This window comes from Lytechinus pictus, chromosome 7 (genome assembly GCF_037042905.1).
Source record: "Lytechinus pictus isolate F3 Inbred chromosome 7, Lp3.0, whole genome shotgun sequence".
Lineage (NCBI taxonomy): Eukaryota > Metazoa > Echinodermata > Echinoidea > Temnopleuroida > Toxopneustidae > Lytechinus > Lytechinus pictus.
In genome coordinates, this window is record NC_087251.1 from 18,783,497 (window position 1) to 18,805,618 (window position 22,122).

General features: G+C 33.5%; 2 protein-coding genes across 3 annotated transcripts in view; one reads left to right on the forward strand and one right to left on the reverse strand.

The window, feature by feature from the left end:
* Window positions 1–13,203, reverse strand: LOC129264820 (UDP-galactose transporter senju-like). Of its 2 annotated transcripts, none has more exons than XM_054902766.2 (6): window positions 12,446–13,203; window positions 7,703–7,858; window positions 7,130–7,247; window positions 6,222–6,268; window positions 4,486–4,625; window positions 1–4,115 (listed from the first exon to the last, which is right to left on the reverse strand). In XM_054902766.2, exons 2-6 carry the CDS (start codon window positions 7,770–7,772, stop codon window positions 3,396–3,398), a joined length of 1,095 nt encoding a protein of 364 aa, XP_054758741.2. In that variant the 5' UTR covers window positions 7,773–7,858; window positions 12,446–13,203; the 3' UTR covers window positions 1–3,395. The 2 variants fall into 2 exon arrangements, with proteins under 2 accessions (XP_054758741.2, XP_063958213.1); XM_064102143.1 differs by lacking the exon at window positions 12,446–13,203 and adding an exon at window positions 7,987–8,047.
* LOC129264818 (calcineurin B homologous protein 1-like) overlaps window positions 12,601–22,122 on the forward strand; it is a 15,913-nt gene continuing 6,391 nt past the window's right edge. Inside the window, exons 1-4 of the mRNA XM_054902765.2 lie at window positions 12,601–13,081; window positions 18,401–18,473; window positions 20,961–21,157; window positions 21,801–21,985. Coding sequence (XP_054758740.1) covers window positions 13,015–13,081; window positions 18,401–18,473; window positions 20,961–21,157; window positions 21,801–21,985 — 522 coding nt within the window. The 5' untranslated portion in view covers window positions 12,601–13,014. The remainder of the gene's footprint in view (window positions 13,082–18,400; window positions 18,474–20,960; window positions 21,158–21,800; window positions 21,986–22,122) is intronic.

The following is a 22,122-nucleotide window of genomic DNA, read 5'->3' on the forward strand; positions in this document are numbered from 1 at the left end:
TTAATGAATGAAACATCATTTTTATTCATTGAATTCCACTTAATGATATCCTTTGTAAATAGCACCTATCAAGTTCTTTAGTGAATTAGAGTCAAGGCCAAGTGGCTGTAATCTGCACAAAGTTTAACATATACCTTGATTAAATCTATGGTAAACTTAATTACCAAATAGGACATCAAATGGTAGATAATTGGGTTATCAGTATTATTTTATCTGTCTAGGTAAGAGAAGAGGAATTAGCACTTGCTTCTTGACCATTAAAGCACCAAACCAGGGTTACATTGCATAAAGATATTAAGGTAACCTTGCCCTCCAATGGTAATTACCATGGTAACAATGCTCAATAGCCAATCAAATTCATGGATGCTATTACTGGACGGCAAAGTAACTATAATAGTAAATTTTATGCAGCAGGGCCCAGAGGTATACAAAATGAAAGTATGAATAGTATTATTATTTTTTTCTATTATTTCGGGCTACCATAGGGAAAGCACACATTCAAAGTTTTGAATGAAATCCAAGGACGTAATTTGCAGTCTTGTAATAAAAAGAAATACCACTTTACTTGACAACATGGGTCTACCAAATATTACTTGGTAGCTTGATACCAGCATGTGGGATATGTACAGTCAACATTAATAATAACATGAATAAATGCCAAAGTAGGGGCAGATTAAATAAAAAACATTTGTTTAAATCCCAAATTTATTGGTCCAAAGCTCAGTGTAATAAATGGTGAATAAAAACTGTGACAATACGTACATGTATTCAGATTAAGAATTTCATTAATGAGAAATGCCTTGATCACTTATAAAATTTCTGATCTGGCTAAATTTTAATGATTTCTGAAATGAATAATAATTTTTCCTCTAAGGTACATCAACATTTGAAGAAAACACTATGAAAATTGTTGTTTCTTAAAATTTGTTTCTTGTTAATTTTCCAATTTTGATGTAGTTAATATATCAGGCAATTATCACTTTATAGTGACTCTTTCCTCACAAGTTAAATGTAAAAAAACAAAAGTTTTACATACACTGTATTTTGGCTTCCCATAATCTTAGCACAAACTTAGACCATAGTTTTAATGAAACAAGCTTTCAGAATACAAGCCATAGTATACAGTAACCCATTGCAGACGGACTGAGCCCACATATATGTGTTCTGAAGTCTATGGAAAACGTGTGTTGTAGCAAAATCATTCAGTCTCCATTGGGTTAAATCATAGTGGGCTGATCCCCCTAATTTATTATCTACTTAAATGGTGAGCAGGATAAGTTGATTGACCTTGTAACTTAAGCAAGCAATCTGGCACGCAATAATTGAAATGACAAAATACCGTATTGCATTAATCATGAAATGACATTCAATTCTATATAAAAACAACAACAAATTCTGAATCTACATACATGTACAAACTTTCATATCAAATGAATAAGAAAATGAAACACAAGTGTGAATACGGAAATAATAATAGATTATGATAAAACAAGTCCTCATAATTTTTAAGTCTTCTTGTGATCGAGAGGTCCGAAAACACCTATATTTGCATCCGTTGAGATAAAGAGGCATGATACAATATAGTATGGGTGACTTTGAGGACAGTCCAAAGTATACAATCAAGACAGAAATGAGATAAATAGACATCACAGAGATATCTGTACTTAATATAGCACAGCACTTTTGTGTGATAGACAGCTCACGGATTTAAAACAACAAACTCCAACCATGTTGGGATCATAACTCGCTTTATAATTCAAATGTTTTTAGTACTGTAAGTAAACACTTGAATCAATTTCAAAACATAAAATCTATATACTGTACATATTCCAGATACTTCGCAGCTTACATTAGTTACCAATGAAAGATAGATTGATGTTCAAACTTCTTGTAATTGCTTTTAAATGTCAGTATAATGTGGCCCTTTTATACTTACAACAGCTTCTCAATGAGTAGCACCCAATTAGGCAGCTACTTTCAAGTAACAAAGATGTTGAATCCCTTAAATGTTAATACAATTTCATATGGGCAAAGGGCATTTCAATATTCATTCCATATTAAAACTATGGAATATACTTCCTGGTAATATTCAAGAATTTTCTTCTCTTGATCTATTTAAGTCTATTTTAAAGTGTTACTTTTTCCAAAGATAAATTCAAATTCAAATTTTCCTAATATTGATGGCGATATCATGTAATTCCAAATTTTCAAAATTCAGTCTCAAATATGTATAATGATGTATTTTAAGTTATGTATAATGATGTATTTACGTTCAATGTAGAATGTTCTTTCCTTTTTTTTCTTATACTACCTTTTCAGAGCACTAAGAGACTTAACTGTAATTTGCGTATTGAGTATTATTATTATTATTAGATAAAACTGAAATATTGAACATGACCCTACTTAGTGTTGCTAAAGACAGTGGTTAAGATAATGGAAAGAAGTACGTTTAGATCCTGTATCATATTAGCCTTTGGATAGATAATATTCTCTAGTACTTTGTCCCTTAGGGCAGAGTTTAAGATGTGGTTCAGTCCCAGATTGTTAAATACAATGCTCTCTGAGAAGTTACTTCATAGCAAACTTAAGCGAGATCAGAATGGGGGCTGCATAATTCAGACACAGTGACACTGAAACAAATAAATAACAATACAGTATTTCAATTGTAACACATTAGGTTACTTCCAACAATCAAACTGCATCAAATTGTTGTAAATGAGTGAAAGAGAAGCCATAAAACAAAATCAAACTCCTGTGTCAAGCCCCTGTCACTTCTTTCCCCCTGCATGTACAACATACAAACATTATCTGACAACTTTTGATGGGACATGATGTATAGCCTTATTGTGATATAACATCTAGGCCCCATCGCACAAAGATTTACGATTAATCCAACCAATCACAACTATGGAAAGCCAGCAACGTCAACATCTAAAATACATGTTTCTTCAAGATATTTTTTTAGATATATGATGTACATTCATACATTCACTGTTTTCTTGAAAATTAAGTGTGCTTCTCTTTGCTTTCAAAGGATTTCGTGCAAATTTCCTGAAGAAAAACTTATGACATTGATGGATTTCCATATACTTGAGATTGATCAGATCAATCTTAACTCTTTGTAAGATGGGGCCCTGGTGATAAATGAATGTCAAAATATTGTGCAGCCCTAACTAGATTGCACATCCTTCAATAGAGATAAATGAGGAAAGTAAGTTTTTATTCCAAATCCTTACAATATCAATAATGAGACCTACTGATACCCTGTATGAAATATATCTTAATTTAACAGTCTTGAATTCAATTTTTAGGGAAAAAGTTGCTTACCCCTCTTGACTTTATTTGATTGGATACACGTGTATAATAATCAACCTTGAAATCAAATGCCTTCAAAGTTAATGAAGCTTGCCAGTATTTGTCATATTAGACACATGTTCATTTCCAGGATCACTCTCGGAAACCTTTGTTTTGCGACGTTTAACTAGTACCGGTTGCTGAGCGAGTGGATTTCTGGAGTACACATAAATAGATATCAGGATCACTAGAATGGCTATGGCAGTAAACAGATTTACAGGAATACCAAAAAATATCCATGACAGTAAACTGGCCATGATGACTTCCAGAGCAGTGGCAAAATTTTTAACGATTGAATTGAGCGTTTTGAGGAAGATGGCAGTGACGATGCCCATGGCTGCCATGTTGCAAATGACAGCACCCACTTTGAAGCGGTCCATGGCGGAGGCACTGCCTTCCATCAGCACAAAGAGTTTTTGATACGGTTGACCCGAGGCTGCATACAAGATGAGACCGCAGATGATGGAGTTGGAGTACATGAAGATGTTCTGAATCCATAAATCAAGACCTTTGCTATGGTGTTTGATGAGGAGTTCAGTGTAGACACCTGCAATGGTTGAACATAGCAGCTGCAGTAGGATGAAGATGATGGCGGGGTTAAAGGTCAAAAGGCTGCTCTGTGAATCCTCTGTGAGCTGACTGGTGCCATTAGGTTTGTAGGAAGCAAAGTAGGCTGGATTCAGTTGGTTCATCATACAACCAAACATAAGGAAGACAAGAGATAACCATTGCTTGCCACTTAGCTTTCTGTCAAAGAGAACCTAAGAATAGAAAAGGAAAAGGAAGGTGCAATAACTACCATAAAAAAAAACACAGGAGAGTATTAGAACTAGAGATACAAGTATCATTACTTGCATAACCTCAATAAAGACATCTCTTTACTAGATCTTGGGATGTAAGTTCTCAATGATAAAAATTAGATGGTCTTTGATTCATTTTGAACAATCAATTTTCTTAACTTTCTCCCATATTGGTCTCCATTCAAGAGACCCACATACTGCCAGCTCCCCCCCCCCAAAAAAAAACCCCTGAATAAAATACTTATGCTGACTAAACCACTATTTTCTCTTATCTATGCCTAATCATGATGACTACCATAGAAAGGATACAAAAGTGTCATATTAATATTACCTGGTAAACAACTCCTGATATCACAATCTTGATCTGCATCAAAATGGAGTATGATGTTGGGTCAAATTTTGTCAAGTTTAGGAAGGTCAAATTATTGAAGACAGCATACAGAAAAGCAGGAATGAAGTACAAAGCAAGTACTGAAAATAAAGGAACAGGTAAGAAAACAATTTTCAAATCTATTCATGTGAACAAGTTTTTATAGTACTTATGAGAAAAAAAATTTACAAATAAATTTCTATCCAAACAGAGCAGTGATTCAAATACATGGAGATCTCACACCTGCTAATACCAACAAATGCAGAACGCAATTATCTCTCTGAAAATCTTCCCAAAGACTGGCTGTGTCCTCACCTACACTTAAACCAGTTTAATGTGGCAAAGCAGTCTTGAAAACCACATTGCAAGGTGGTTTTCCAAACTTGTTTGGAAGACTACATTATAGATCACTTCCATGCCTGCTTTGAGCATCCCCATTACATGTTAAACAAGTTTATGAACATACATGTAGATGAGAATAGAGTTTAATATAGACAGCACTTATTGATGTTATGTGCTATAACAGCAATAGGGTATGTTCCCGGGGGGGGGGGGGGGCCACTTCCATTCACGAGTGGATACCATGCGCGACCATGAGATCTCAAAAAGCACCCTAAACACGTATTTTCCATATTCTAAAATTGCAACCCTTAATACGTATTGGCGTGTGAAACCCTACCCTTAACAAGTATTGGAAACAAAACGATACTAATTGCAAGTATTCCCTGAATTGAACCCCTAAACAAGTACAGCGGTATGTCACGTCAGTCGGTTTTACCTTTACCTACATCATTGCATGGGTTTAACAGCCCAACTCGCGCAAATCATACTCTAAACACGTAGTGTTGACTCTTGGAGCAAAAAGTACATCCTTTATAAAACATTTTAGTCTTGATTTTTATACCCTCGCAAATTCGACCCTAAACACGTAGCTTTCCTAGCGAAATAGATACCCTTTTTTCATTATTTTAGCGTTTTTGACACCCTTATTACGTTACGTACGTAACGTGCCCTATCTTGAAAAAGACATCCTTTTTACGTGTTTTTTTGGTCGCGCATGCTATCCACTCGTCAATGTAAGTGGCCCCCCCGGGGGTATGTTAGACAAATATTAGATAAGATGACATGGAGTAAGTTGAAAAAGTTGAACAAGCTCCCATTATAAAGAAAGATCAACAATGCTATCAAAACTATATGTACTTGTGCAATGTGCGCTTAGCTATGTCTCCTATAAGACAAATGTTTGCCCTGGCGGTGATTTCAAAGATTTCTTTTTCCTTCTAATAATCAAGAGCCAGATAATGGTAAATATATCTAAACAATAGCCACGATGCTATTTGTCTCATCCAAACCTTATTCCAATTTGAAATTTAAATTTAAAACTTATTTCCAAAGGAACCATTTAAGGCAGTCCTGCAAACAAAAGATTTTAATTGTTTAATATTCATAAGGAATGTATTAAGAAGTTTGACAAATTCCAATTTGCATTGAAATAGTGAATTTGGTGTCCATGGCATTGTTAATTTAAGGAATTAAATCATTATTTTTATTCAAGTTTTTATAGCATTAAACATGAAACTGACACATAAAAAATGGGTAATCGTGCAGTTTGCATGAAACAATTATGCCCTGAATATTTTTTCACCAAGCATATCATTGTAGAGTAAAATTTGAAACTTTGTAGAATGAAATCTTACCTCTGGTATTCTTTGAAACATCTTTAACAACTCCATGAAAAGAAAATCTAGGTAAAGAAAGATGTTAAAGAACAAGAAAATATAATAATTGTTCATATAAAGACAAATACAGCCTTCATCTTCAGCCCCAATGATTGAAAGCTGGAGGAGAGGTCACATGTAACAGTAATTCTGTTCAAATCTCTCCCAAGCACAGGTGCGACATATGGTGACAAATTGAATAGAAAGGAAATGGTAGATATTTTTGCTTGTTTTCTATCATAAAGCCCACATATTACAGTATTTGACATGGTTTAAAGCTAGTTGAGCAATCAATTGAAATTATTATGGCATCAATCATTATTGATTCCACAATTATTGATGCAATTCAATCCCTGCAATAGGCCCAAAATTCTATTTACTGTACTTGTAGCTATGTTTTTTTTATATTAGTAATGATAATGTAAATCGCCCCTTTCAGTCCTGCTGCTGACCAATATTCATATCATATATGTGCATATACCAAAAATAAACATTAATAATAAAAAATAAAAGATATTGAAAATAAAATTGAAAGAGTCTGCATGTATAAATTATTTTTTTTAAAGCAAGTAATAATCTCTAGAATTCAAAAGTTTGTGAACATGTATGTTATGAATAAAAAAAGTTATCCAGGAAATGGCGGTAATAGATTGCCAAAAAATGATAGATTTATCTCTATTTCTCTAGGCAATAAATACTAAATGTACTCTTTAAAGAAAACAGCACAGATATGGCACATTATCTTGACTCATTGACAGTTGCTGAAAAATAAATTACATTTAAGAAACAATATCATACAAAATAGTACCTGGTATATGACAATAAGATCATAGTTTCAAAAATATATTTCAATCTTAATTAAAGTCTGTAAACAAAGCGTATCTCACCTATAAAGTGCCAAAACAGTAGATACCAGAAGCTTAAGAGCATCTATATGTAATATTGCTGCTGTTGCATTGTAACTGTAACCTTTCTTCTTGTTCTGTGTCCATGTTACCAAGATGCCTAAGCAATAGAATATAAAGGGAAAATATTCAATATATCATGTATAACAACATAATAAAATGGATATAAAGATATCCATGTAAATCAAAACTACAGGTAGTAGTTCAAACAATTATGTAAAGATGTGGGGGGGGGTGTTGAACAGATTCAACAGATATGCGACTCAAATAATTTTAAGTAAATAAGTTAAATAAATATGCAACTGAAATAATAAACAAAATTGTATTTGAAAAAAAAGACTACTAGACTAGTAAAGGTATAGGAGTTCAATACAGTTTGATACAGGTCCATTAATTTCTAATAACTTGGTTAAATTGAATAAAGATTGTGACAAAAAAAAATGCAAAACTGCAAAGTATGGTATATCTATATCAAAATAATTTCATATTCAAATATCTCATTAAACTAAAGCCAATATCAAAAGGACAGAAAGAATCAAACAATATCCAGCTTACTATGGTTCACACAGAAGACCATGTAGCACACAAAGACGATCCAGTTGCTTGCACTAGAGAGCCCCAACATGGTTGATTACTCTGTGTTCACAGGAGCCTCAGATAGTCAGCGGAGAAATGCTAATTTCCTAAGTGATCCATTACTGCTAGAAGTCCCTGTAAAAAGCAAAAAAAAAGTACCTTCATGCTCCTTGATAAAAAGAAACTAAACTTTTTGATTATTTAAGTAAATTAATAAAAACTAGGTGCAGAGAATAGTTCAATTTATACTGGAACTGTCTCACCCTGAAGGTGTGTAATTTACTAAGTTTACTCTTAAAATGCACAATGTTAAACTAAACAATCAATCTACCTCTTGACTTTTCTTCCAGGGTTAAAATAAAGACAGAGACAAGTTGTACCTGATTGGTCAGTAACCACTATGGTTGATTAGAAATGCAAATAATGGAGGCAAATAATCTTATTTTATCAATCAGTGTTAATTCTAAGTCATCACTTGCAATACCTCTAAATGCTCCCCTTGTTGCCAAGATAACAAATCAGAAAAAAATATCAAGGCCAGTTGGGCCCTGTTGAAGAAAGGCTATTAGTACAGTATTAAACTTTGAAATGCAATGGTCGCTACTCGCTACCAAGTTAAAGATTATCATGCAATGGCCAAAAGGATTTCATGAAATTTTAATATAATTGTACACTATAACTTTAATGCAACGGCCCAGGGCATTGCATGTGTGAAGGCAAGCACTCTCAAAATACAATATCCCCAAATTGATGAATACTTTTGTAAGGGATGAATATTTAATGTTTGATTTAATTGTCTATTTCACACTTTGCTTTCCATACTTCTCTTAATCTCTTTGCTTACAATTTTATGCCATTGTCAAACCTGTTTTACCCATCCTTACTTTCCACGTCACATATTAGATTAACCATGACAAAATTCAACCCTCATGATTACTTTGCAGGAATCTGAGGCAGGAAAGAAGAATACACAAAGTTTTTTACAACAATATGAACTATTCAAATTATATCCTTTGCACCCTCAGAAGGTTTAAGAACTATAAATCTGGCTCAAGGGATGCCATTTGATTTTACAGTCTAAACAATTAAAGGTAAAAGACAGTAGTTGCAGCAAACAATTATTTCATGAGTAAGTCTTTTAAATCATGTTCCATTGTCAAAATATTATCATACTTCTAGATCTGGTACATTCATGTAAACATATCTTTGTAAAATCATGAAATCTATCAAAATCAATAATTCTGATGATCACTAAAATAGAAAAGCATGTGTGGGACAGCATTTTAATATTGCTTCAAAACTACCCGACATTTGATGGAATTCCGCACTTATTTTGCTCATTTGACAGCAATTATGCATTTTCTTCCAGAGCTCCTTGGCACAAACACTTTGGTGGTAATTTTATTGGATTCTGTTTGAACTCATTTTGAGATCGTTACCACTAACTAGTATTTATCTTTAAAGCCTGATAAGGCCTGAAAATAATGGGAAGTTGTTTAGGGCCTGAAAACTGTAGAGTTGCATCTCTGCAGGAAGTGTGAATGCAGGAGACCTGATCAAGCCTCTTAACCCCTTGCTTACTGAATTCTGGAATCCCCATATATGCTTTCTATAAGGACCATCTGGTTCCAATAGGCAATGGGTTAATGGGTATTTTTTTTAATTAGGCAGGTGTGAATATTCCACTAGAGAATCACTTATCATAAGTACATGCATGGCTGACCCCTTTTCATGCTCCTCCAATCAGGTGACCTTCAAGGTCTGCACTCTAAGGGCAAGTTTAATAATAGAAAACTTTACAGCCTTGTGTAAAGATTGGACACAAACAACGATTGATTCCTTCCTCATTTCCACATTCCCTTTCTACAGTATTCTTCATTGTATGAGCACAAAGGTTGATGTTCCCTTGTGAAAATGTGAATTGATCTAGGGAACATATAGGCCTATACAATATCTAATATTTGGCTTTTAACACATCCCATATTTGCAATAGGGCATCTCTCAACTCAATGATTGGTAAATGTAGACTTTCTAGAACTTTTCTGAACTGAATTATTGAACAGCATAATAATAACAATAATAATACCGGTACTAATTTTTTTATGGCACAAATTACAGTTAAGTCTCTTAGTGCTCTAAAACTTAAGGTAGCATGAGAAAAAAGAAAGAAAGAGAGAGAGAGAGAAAGAAAGAAAATGAAAAACAATCATATTGAACCTAAATACATCATTATACATATTTGAGACTGAATTTGGAACTACATAATTAATGCATCAATATTAGGAGAATTCAAATTTTTCTTTGGAAAATGTAACACTATAACATAGACTTAAAGGACAAGCCCACCCCAACAAAAAATTGATTTGAATAAAAAGAGAAAATTCCAACAAGCACAGCATTGAATATTTCATCAAAATCGGATATAAAATAAGAAAGTTATGACATTTTAAAAAACAGTTATGCACATCCTGGTCGGTATGCAAATGGGGTGACTGATGACGTCATCCACTCACTGTTTCTTTTGTATTTCTTACATGAAATATGAAATATACTAATTTTCTCCTCATTGTCAAGTAAAAAAATGATTGATTCCTCCCTGAACATGTGGAATTGGCATTGTATAATACTATATGGGTCAGACAAGTTGGTCCTTATTGTCAAATATGTAAAAAATGAAATACTGTATAATTTAAACAATAAAAAAACAAGAAAAATAGTGAGTGAGGGACATCAGTGACTGTCTCATTTGCATGACCACTGACTTGTGCACAGAAGAAAACTAAGCGAAACTTTAAGATGCCATAACTTTCTTATTTTACATCCGATTTTGATGAAATGTTCAGTGTTGTGCTAGTTTGATTTTTATCTATTGAATCAAATCAACATTTGTATGGGGTGGACTTGACTTTTAAATAGATCAAGAGAAGAACATTCTTTAATATTATTGGGGAGTTTAGCATAATCAACCATATATGACTATGTATGCAGTTTAAAAACTTATTGTATTTCATATTTCAAAAAATATAAGCTTTCAAGTATAAACAGCTAAAAACACACTCCATTCATATATGATTAATTTTATCATCCCACAAATTACCTTTATTGGTAAAGAATGTTTTCCTTCAATAAGAATTTCCATATAGGCCTAACACATTTTTCATATCCAAGTTTCAAATACAGATAAATCACATAGATATTTCACAATTGTTTATCTTGCAATACAGTAATAAAACAAATCAAATGAAATAATTATTTCTACTTTCCTAGTATTTTACCAATTGAGTTAAATAATTTCAAACTGTTTACAACATATCCCACATACAGTGAATTACACATGCTTTATTACATAACAATTACATTGAAAATATATTACCCCAATGTCATTAAAAAATACACTACAGAATGAAAAATATTGCTCAAGGCTATTGTATCTTGAAAAACAACAACAAACAGCTGAACACAGATCTATATCATGAGAAAAGCCAAACTGAGTGACTATTAAACACAATATAGATTGATATATTAGAAAGTCTAATTTTAAACAATAACTAGGTGTCCCACCAGTCACCATGCACAGATACAGTGTAGGTAGGTGGCAATTCAGCCCGGGGGGCCACTTCCATTGACGAGTGGATACCACGCGCGACCACGGGGTCTTGAAAAGCACCCTAAACACGTATTTTCCATTTCTGAAAATGCACCCCTTAACAAGTATTGGCGTGTGAAACCCTACCCTTAACAAGTATTGGAAACAAATACTATTGGCAAGTATTCCCAGAACTGAGCCCCTAAACAAGTACAGCGCGATGTATTTTCCATATTCTGTAAATGCACCCCTTAACAAGTATTGGAAACAAAACGATACTCTTAGCAAGTATTCCCTGAAATGAACCCCTAAACAAGTACAGAGGTATTTTATTGTTATGTCACGCATCCGCCGGTTGTCAGTTTTACCTTTAGTCACCATTATTTGATTTAGTACGGCCCCACCTTCCACACCTCGCGCAAATCAGACTCTAAACACGTAGTGTTGGGGCAAAAAGGACATCCTTTATAAAACATTTTGATTTTGTTTTATCATCCCCGCATATTTGACCCTAAACACGTATATTTTTCCGAGCGAAATAGATACCCTTTTTTCAATATTTTGTGTTTTTGACACCCTTATCACGTTACGTACGTAACGTGCCCTATCTTGAAGAAGACATCTTTTTTACGTGTTTTTTTAGTCGCGCATGGTATCCACTCGTCAATGCATAAGTGGCCCCCCCCAGGCAATTCAGATAATTAACTTATTTCTTAAAGAGAAAATGAAACCAAACACGTAGGCCTACAGTGCACAACAGTGATAAACTGCAATTTCAAATGGGAGTGATCATAAAAAAACATTACCACCAATATGCACCATCACCACCACCACCATGACCACCATGGTCCACCACCACCATCACCACCACAATTCATCAGCAGCAGCATTAGCATCATCATCATCAATTCATCATTATCATCATCATCATCATCAGTGTACCATATCCAGCTCCATGATCAATGCACCATCTCCATCATCATTCATCACCATCACCATTGAGATTCGAGATAGCAAGATGAAGATTAAAATAATTTTAAAAGACGTAGTTATACGCTTTTCTCTAAAATTTGTTTTTATTTTAAGGTTTAAATCCGAGATCTAGGACAAGGAATAAAAATAGCTACAGGCCTTACCTAGAATTTAGCCCAAGAACGCCTTCGGTTATTCAACTTCTCTACAAGAATGGATCAAGAGAAGATCCTTTTCCACGGCAGTCCAACGCCAACACGCCATTTCCATTTCGTCTTCCAATCACGTACAATACAGCATGTACATGCGCTATGCATGCACTGAGAATAAGGGACATCCCCATCTACCGGTACTACGGAGAGCCAATAATATGTGAATGTTGTTTTTTGGTGGTATTTTGTTATGATCTCATTTCACATTGAATGTGCATAAATGGCGAAATAAACATCTAATTTTAGCGCTGAAATTAATGGGTATTTTTTAATGATTAATTTTTCATACCCCCAGTGAAAATGACTTTAAAAAGTTAATATGGAATAGTAATATGGCGATATTGAACCCTTACTCTGGCGTGCCGTATTTTGGTAAAGACTGGGAGCCGTCTAGACTAGACTACAGCGAATTTTTTCGACTCGAGTCGGCCCTATTGTCCGTGTCATCACTCGCGCTCGCCGATCGAATAAACGCAATACACCTCTCAAACTAAGTTAGGTTTAATTTGAAATCATTGGTAATGGGTTCTAGGACATCCTCACTCCTTCAGCAGGAGGAAATTGAAGAAATTCAGCAAGAAACTGGTTGTAAGTAGACACACATTCCTTTCTTAAGAGGTGTAGTTTTCGGGTATGATTTTCCATGCCCAGTGCACGTCGACGTTTGTTTCTTCATTCTTGCCTCACTAAATAGGTTAATGTAAGGCTGTAATCAGTTCCTGGTTTGCACTGGCCCATATACTAACCTCGCAATACGTGTGAATGGCACTGGCCTGGAAGTTCCGGGTATACGCGAATGAGTGGCCCGACCCAACATTCATCAGGAAACATTTTGAATGTAGACAGCTGAAATTTGAATTTCCAGCAGATTCTGATTTATCAGAGACTTTTGTAAAACTTTAAAAATGCAGCTTTGGACGTGTTGGAAAATAACTTAATCTGATAATTGTGAAAATAAGTTAGGTCTAATCATTAATGTTGACTTGTCTTGTTTTAATATTTTATAAACGGCAATGCTGCTCTCATAAATAAGCATGTTGAGTTAGACTACACTCTTAGAGTTTGACCCAAGGCTAATGATACACTTTAGTTTTCGGTGTCCCGAAACCTGAAGTTTTATCAGGCCACAAATCCAGTTTACTTTTGTTTTCTCTGTTGCAGCTTACTGTAGCAGAAGAAAATCAAACGTGCTGCAAGAAACAGAACGCATACAAAAAAAGGAAAATTACTATTTTAAAAGGACAAAAATACAATATGTCTATATAAGAAGAAAAGAAAAGAAGAAGAAGAAAATAGAAAAAATGCAGGAAAAAAAATGAAACAAGAAAAGAAAAAAGAACAAAAGAAAAGAAACGAAAAAAAAAAGAAATAAAAAGAAAAAAGAGAAAAGAAAAAGAATAGAAAAAAAGAGAAAAAATAAAAAATAAGAGGAAAAAAGAGAAAAATAATAAGAAAAGAAAAGAAAACAGAAGAAAAGAAAAATAACAAGAAAAGAGAAGGAAAAAAAATAAGCTGTTGAAAATGAACAAAAGCTGTGGCAAAAATAGTCAATCCTGACTGGTTGCCAACCAAGGAAAGAAGAAGAAAAAACACTTCTTTACTTGAAATTATATTAGGGTAGCGCTGCAAGTCAGGTGGCATGTTCGGGTTCAGTTCAGCAGAGTTCAGGAATTTTTTCCTGAACTTTGGTTAGGTTTTGGGTTCTGCAATGTATGACTAAATGAATTACAACATAAAAGAAGAGATCACTAGCCCTGAAGCATGTAACATTCGTCGTAACCAATGTCTGTCAGATATGGTAGTAGGGGAGATTGGGGTTAGTTGGAACACGGGGTAAGTTGAAACATTGTAATTTTCTTTAACGCCTGTAAAATGAATTTATGCAATACTGCCCCCAATTTATTGCTATTAATAATACAATACTGTTGTATTATTAATAGCAATAAATTGAGATCAGTATTGCATAAATTTATTTTACAGGCGTTAAAGAAAATTACAATGTTTCAACTTACCCCGCGTTCCAACTAACCCGATCTCCCCTATATCCTATTGCCAGACACCTTTAATTTCAGTGCTTTAAAGAGGACAATTAGAGGAAATAGATTTAAGAAAAATTCACACTTGCTATTCCAGATATGAAAATAATGAATAAGTAAAAATTATTTCATATTTACCACCGTTTTCTTTGCATCGCACTTGCCGCATACCCCTCCAAGAAAAAACAATTATTTTTGTGTGTGACAAATTACATCATGTTTCTGGATGTGCGCCAGATGGATGATGATATTCTTGATAAATGATAGTGTGAATAAGAATTGGTGTTATTTTTTCTTCATATATCATATTATGCGCAAATTTTAAGATTTCGTTTGCTTTGAATTTGAGCAGATGTTGGAAATAAATTTGTCTTTGCTAAATAGGCCTAATATAATTTTTTCATGTTAGGTGCATGTTCCATGTATCTTTCCAATATTTATTATTTGTATGCTTGTGACGCTCATCAAGTTCAATTGTTGACGGCTGTAATAATACTCACAGTGATGAGGACATATTATACATTGCCAGCATAGCCTACATCGCATGTCAACAGTTGAAGGCGCAGCCTAGATTGAAAGTCGGCAAATCAGGCGTGCGTTTCCACCAGAAAATGTATCAATTGTTAATGCAAAGCTATGTAATCTGGTATTTTAAGCATTTTTTGTAATTTTAGAGATAAAAAAGGTAAAACTTATATTTCTTTCGTCTCGTTTTTGCATTCTTGTTCCATTTATTGGTCTGTGGAATTGAACTGTTTACGGTAGTCCTATGCTACGCCTACAAAATTGCTTTCGTAAGCAGAAATCTGTGCATCCGGAATCATGATAGTGTCTGGTGATACAATATGTGACTATACTTGAAAGTTGAAACAAATTTTTTTTTTTAAGAATAGACTTTATAAAACTTGTTGCATAATTTTTTTATATATTTTCAGAAAAAATAGTAAAAGTTCTTTTTATTTTCATTTCAAATTAAATAAAAGTACCAAAGGAAAAAAAAAATCAAATGAGAGAATGAGGATAGAAACAGAATTTCAAAGAACAGAATATTTTTAAGGATTATTTCATGTAGTTATGATTGTGATCGATAACAATGTCATACAAAGACAGCTACCCCTATCGGAGAGTGTTGATCGGGAATGTCGAACCACAAGACAGACAACCTTCACTCAAATGCTATTTTACTGGTTAAATTCATATTCCAAATAATATGAAATGTTTTCCAAAGTCCATATATTTCCTTAAAAGTGGTTTAATCTAGTCGATTTATTACTCTAAAAAGATAAATTATCAGTCCATTCTTGGTCCTGAAAGATCGACGCTAAGTGACTTCAAACACATTTCCAATATGAAAATGAGTGCATTGGACTGTACTGTGTATTTTAGTATTGTGAAAATAATCACCAGATGTCGATCATTCAGGACCAAGATGGAAAAGATCATTTATCTTATTATTTTCAGTAATTGACAAGATTAAACCACTTTTTAGAAAATATTGACTTTGGAGGAACGCCTCATATTCGGAATGTGAATTTTTCAAGTATATTAGCAGCTGAGTGCAGGTTGTTTTGTTTCAACTTTCCAGATCAATGATTTCCCAAACACAATCGTGGCATCTTTGCTTCGTTTTTCTTTGACTTTTTGTTCTTTTCTGTTATTTAAAATTCTATTTCTACCCTCATTTCTTATTTATTTGGATATTTCAGAACTCATAAGGGCAAAAGTAATTTTTCTGTTTGTCAGTTATGAGGAAGGAATTCATGTCTTGTCTATTTTCTTTTAATTAATACAAAACAATTATGACTGATTACTACTATGAACGATTTGGCCATATACTTCCAGATCAACTATTTCCTGTTCGGAACGTGATCATGGCGTTGCTTCCCTTTGCTTTGACTTTTTGATCTTTTATTTTATTTAGATTTCTATTTCTACCCTAATGAATAATTATTTGGACATTTCAGAAGGTGAAAGATAAATTTTGTCAGTTATGAGGAAGGAATTTATCAGGGGCCGCGGACCGGTGTTCAAAGTTGGGGGGGGGCTGACCATGCTAAAAATCACAATCATATGGTAATTTTTACGTTTTTGTACACGGTTTTGGAAAAAAGTGGGGGGGCTGAAGCCCCCCCAGTTCCGCGGCCCCTGTTTATGTCTTGTGTACTTTCTTTTTAAATAAAAAACAATTATGACTATTTATAACAACTATGATTGATTACGGCCATATACATATTCACCCACACTTTTATACCGAGTTTAGCTTCAAATGTCCTCTCATGTTATGGAGAAAAAAAATCAATTACAAATTTTGAAATTTATATTTAGAATTGAATCAAAGATTAGGCCAATGCTATTAGATTTAAAAATATCTTTTTGTGTGGAATTCTTATTGTGCTTAATCACTAACCATTAAAAATGTCTATTATTTTATATTTAAATATATGGAGTCCCAATCAAAATCAGTTTGAGATCCATGGCAATTTATAAATGCACCTGGCATTTTATACTGCAGTGCTTAGTCCACTGATGGGGTTACCCCGGGTAAACAAAACAAAATAAATAAATAAATAAAATAGGTGTTCGGTTTGGAAGTGCCAAGTTTGGTGAACATCCGTTTGGTTTGGCTTCAGGACTTTATTGGGGTATCACTATCATTTAATATTCCAATCTTATAATATTTCAGTAATTGTTACATATTTTTCATCCGTTAATTTTTGAGAAAATTGATTTTGCATTAGTGAATATTTAGCACCCTCAATCAGTAATATTTTTCTCTTTTATTTTGTAAAAGGCCTTTTGAACACTTCTCTCATTACAAACTTAGTGCCTGCATATAAAAAGCTACAAAGATTTTATCTTCTGATTTTCATTCCATTCAAAGCATGAGAAATGGTTTCATACTAAAAAGAAGGAATACTTAGTATTTTTGAGGGATCAAGATCCATGCCAAAATAATTTGTTATTATAAAATTGCAAAAGACATCAACTAAAACATGATTTTATTTTCCTCACCTTTAATTTTGGAGGTACATGTAGGCCTACACATGTGATTTAGTAATAAATTGGAATAGTGACCATCACTGAAAGGAGGACCCTGATCTCACGTGCACATTACATTTTTACAGTATGCAGAACTTTATGCAGGTGACAAGACAGGATGCATATGTGCAGTATTGATGTAGGTTACTGTGCAAACCCTTCACCCGAGTAAAGGGTCTGAATTGCAGCCTACTCATGCCTTGTGTACTGAAGGCCCTCTTGAAACAGCAAGTTTTGTATGTGCTAGTCTTTGCATGGAGACACACTTATTGATCAAAGTTTCAATCAGGGTCTGTGCCTGCAGACTAGTATTGATGTATGATATCTACAGTGGTGCTCTTTACCTGTTTTCAATCTGAGAACATAAATATCTTAGAAAGTCAAAAGGGGCCTAAGCTTAAACATAAATATCTAACAGGCTAATGTACTATGTACCACCACTTTGATAGAATTGTAAGAAGATATTGAATAATTTATTAAATGTTACATGTTTTATCAATAACAATTCACAAGTTTTGTAAAGGGTCTTACAGACCTTGTAGATCAAAATGGATCAGCTTAATACATTTGGCTTACATTTGTTATGCAGAAATTTGCCTGTTGGAACCAGAAAGTATTCATAATGCTATAAATGTATTGTGATTTCACATTAGAAAATCATATTGTCAAAATGGTTATGTAACATATTTGTATTTCTCGACTAAGAATGAAACTCAAATCAAACAGAGAAGTCTGTATCATGAATGGGAATAGACTAATATATGTACCAGATTAGAGGCATAAAAATCTCTAAATGAGGGGTAACATGGATTTATTCTGTTCTTTCTTGCAGTTTCTCCTAAACAAATAGTCCGCTTGTACAGTCGCTTTACAAACTTGGATAAGAGTGACAGAGGCATGCTCAGGTGAGACTTTTAAGCTCTTTTCATTTGTGTTTGTTTATTTGGTTTTGTGGGGGGAATACTCAAATTATTTTTATTACCAGTACCATGTTTTGTGATAATTAGAATAAACTACACAGAGATTTTACTACATGAATATCATCGATTTGGTAGAAACATTCAAAGAAACTTGTACGTTGCAATTCATTTAAATTAAAGGACAAGTCCACCCCAACAAAACGTTGATTTGAATAAAAAGAGAAAAATCCAACAAGCATAACACTGAAAATTTCATCAAAATCGGATGTAAAAGAAGAAAGTTATGACATTTTAAAGTTTCGCTTAATTTCACAAAACAGTTATATGCACATCCTGGTCTGTATGCAAATGAGGAGACTGATGACATCATCCACTCACTATTTCTTTTGTATTTTATTATAGGAAATATGAAATATTCTAATTTTCTCCTCATTGTCAAGTGATACAACGATTAATTCCTCCCTGAACATGTGGAATTAGCATTGTTTAATACTATATGGTTCAGTCAAGTTGGTCCTTATTGTCAAATCTATAAAAAATGAAATATTGTATAATTCAAACAATAAAAAACAAGAAATAGTGAGTGATGGACATCATCGACTGACTCACCTAGTTGTACATATCACTGTTTTGTGAAAAATAAGCGAAACTTTAAAATGTCATAACTTTCTTGTTTTACATCCAATTTTGATGAAATTTTCAGCACTATGCTAGTTTGATTTTTCTCTATTTATTTAAGTCAGCATTTTCCTGGGGTGGACTTGACCTTTAACAATACATGAACATTTTCATCTAGAATACACATACCCCCCTTCCGAATGTAAAGCAAGTGACAACCTGAACCTTCAATATGTGCTGTACAAAGATTGCTCATCCACATTGTTTGCAATATTGATGCACATTCTCCTGTAATTCAGGAAGTAGATAAAGGATATGTTATAATGGTTTTGCCCTTTTACATGCATGACTGGCAAATTTATATTGGGTGAGTAGAACGGGATTGACCACATTCAACCAGGAAGTCAAATAAAAGAAATAGAGAGAGGGAGAGGGAGGTTGATAAAAAAATAATTTGTGTGTTCAATGTTCAAGTATTTATTGCATGTAGGATGTTTGAAAACTGAACAGAAAATATGAAACTGGCTATTTAGATCAGGATTTAGAAGAAAAAAATGTTTAATTTGGAAATGTTGTTTGGCAATTAGCACTGCAAGACATGTACAAACATTGACTCTATGTATTGATCAAGAACTTACAATCAACAGAATAATGAGAGGTTGATTTCTTGAAAACAAGAACAACTCGTATTTTGAACAGAAAATATTCAGTAGCTGCAGTAAAAAAAACAAGAACAAAATTATAAAGTAAATCTCAATTCCCTTTTTTCAGTACAATCAAGTATTGTATTTATTTTCCATCAATTAGAAATAATAACAATGATATATATATTTACAATAACAAAGAAATGATCAGTAAAAAGACTGAGGGATTGCCCTCCTCAGCATTGATAATTATATCAATGCTGTTTTACAGAGGGGTCCTTAATAAAGTGAACCCTTTGATCATAGAAAGACAGGTATTGTTATCAATCCATCATAATGTTAAGATAAACTTGATAATGATTCATTATCAAGTTTATCTTGAAAATTATTATGAGGCTTGAGTTCATTGATGCAAATAAAATTTGAACTGCATACTGGATATGATTTCTTTATTTCAATATATTTCTGACTGAATAATGAATACTGCAATTTACTTACCATCTTTGGTTATGCTAATCTATATTTGTAATTTATGGCAATCCATTGAGAAAAAGTGTTTGATGATCCTTTCACATACTAATACACAAGCATTATATTTATTCACAGTTTAAGCTAATAATGATACTTTCAAAGTGCATGAATTCCCAATTCTAGGAAATCATTTTTACATCATATTGTTTTGTAGTATGTTACATGTACATGTAGCATATTGAACTTGCTTCTCAAAATGGCAATTCCAACCTGAAGTCATGTTGTTTCTAATTTAATTAAGAAGAAAAAGCAGACAGTAAGTAGAATTAGGAGTTTCACTACAGGCCCTCATCTGAATCATATTTTTTCCTTCAGAATGGTAATTTTTGTGTCTTGGCATGTGAGTTGCTCTCTTGATAAACGTGTCCTGTAACATGAATTCCATTAACTTTTTTAAGAGGAAATATTGAATTAGTAGATTATTTTACCTGCGAATTAAACTACCTGTATAACACAATTTTCATACATTTCAATCTCCAAACAAGACCTACTCATCTATCAGGACACACACCATAAGAAATTGAAATTTCTATAGAATGAAAATTTTCTTATAAGGGGGGGAGGACACAAGTAACATCACAAATTAGCATTTCAATAATCAGTAATTGACTTACTCAGGAGTTATTCTTTAATGAATTTTCAAAGTAGTGCAGATATTTGTTATAATCTTATTTCTTAGGGTGGAGGATCTGTACCGGATTCCAGAGTTGGTGATCAACCCATTAGGAGAACGCATCATCCAGACCTTCTTCCTCGAATGTGAATCTGATCAGATTAACTTCAGACAATTTATGACGACATTGGGCCTCTTTAGACCCTATCACAAGAAACATGATGGACTTGAAGCTATCAACACAAGAGAAAAGAAACTTAAATGTGGGTTCTTACTTTATTCATTTTATGCCTTTTTGTCAAAAAGTTTAACATTGGTAAAGTATTAGTACTTTATTGATTAATAAGTATTATACCTTGTGCCCTGGCAAAGAAGAATAAAATTTTATAGAGAAATTGTAATCATATTTGTTTCAACTTTGATTAGAGACTAAATAATTAGTCAATTATGTAAAGTGGATTATAATACCATTCAACTGAGGGCTGTCAGAGATGTGAATTTGAAAACAGAATAATGACTTCATAGGCCTGTCATTTGAATCATGAGTGAACTTCCTCATCCTGTACTACATGAAGTTTTGGGTAATACCACAATTTTCAGACTTATAGGGTATTGCAAGAACTTGAGATCAATTGCAAGTTTAATTTTGGTCCCTACATCAATCATAAGGTTTGAAATTAACTGCGAACTTGTGATTGATTTCTAATCTGCTTCTTGAAACAAGGAGTGTAGATTGATTCATAGCCAAAATTGACCTATTAATTGTAAAATCATAACAGAATATTTGCAATTAACTGCAAATATTTTCTTGCAATACCCCCTTAGAGCTACAATGAAGATTTCCAACTCTCTGTTCGATTGGGAAATATATTAGAGTGAACTTCTACTACATTTCTATTCTAACAGTTGCCTTCCAAATGTACGATGTTGACAACGATGGCAGCATAGCACGGGATGAGCTGCTGGTATTACTTCATATGATGGTTGGAAGTAACATCACAGAAGAACAGCTTGGTGCTATCGCAGACCGTACCCTCACAGAAGCAGACTTAGATCAAGATGGTCAGATCTCATTTGATGAATTTCTCAAGGTATGCATTGTTTTTACAGGGCCTCATTTCATGAAACTTACCAATTGATCGTGGGGGATCGTGGGGCAAGTTGTTATGATTAATCTTACACATTAATAAATGCAATCAATCATAGTGCTAGCAATCAGCTTCCATTC

Bases quoted from the DNA above. Each gene is read 5' to 3' on its own strand.
- LOC129264820 (XM_054902766.2), bottom strand. From the start codon at position 7,772: ATGTTGGGGCTCTCTAGTGCAAGCAACTGGATCGTCTTTGTGTGCTAC. The intron at 6,269-7,129 runs GTGAGATACGCT...TTCTTTACCTAG, and splicing joins ACTGTTTTGGCACTTTATAG to ATTTTCTTTTCATGGAGTTG. The intron at 4,626-6,221 runs GTAAGATTTCAT...CTTTATTTTCAG, and splicing joins TGTTTCAAAGAATACCAGAG to TACTTGCTTTGTACTTCATT.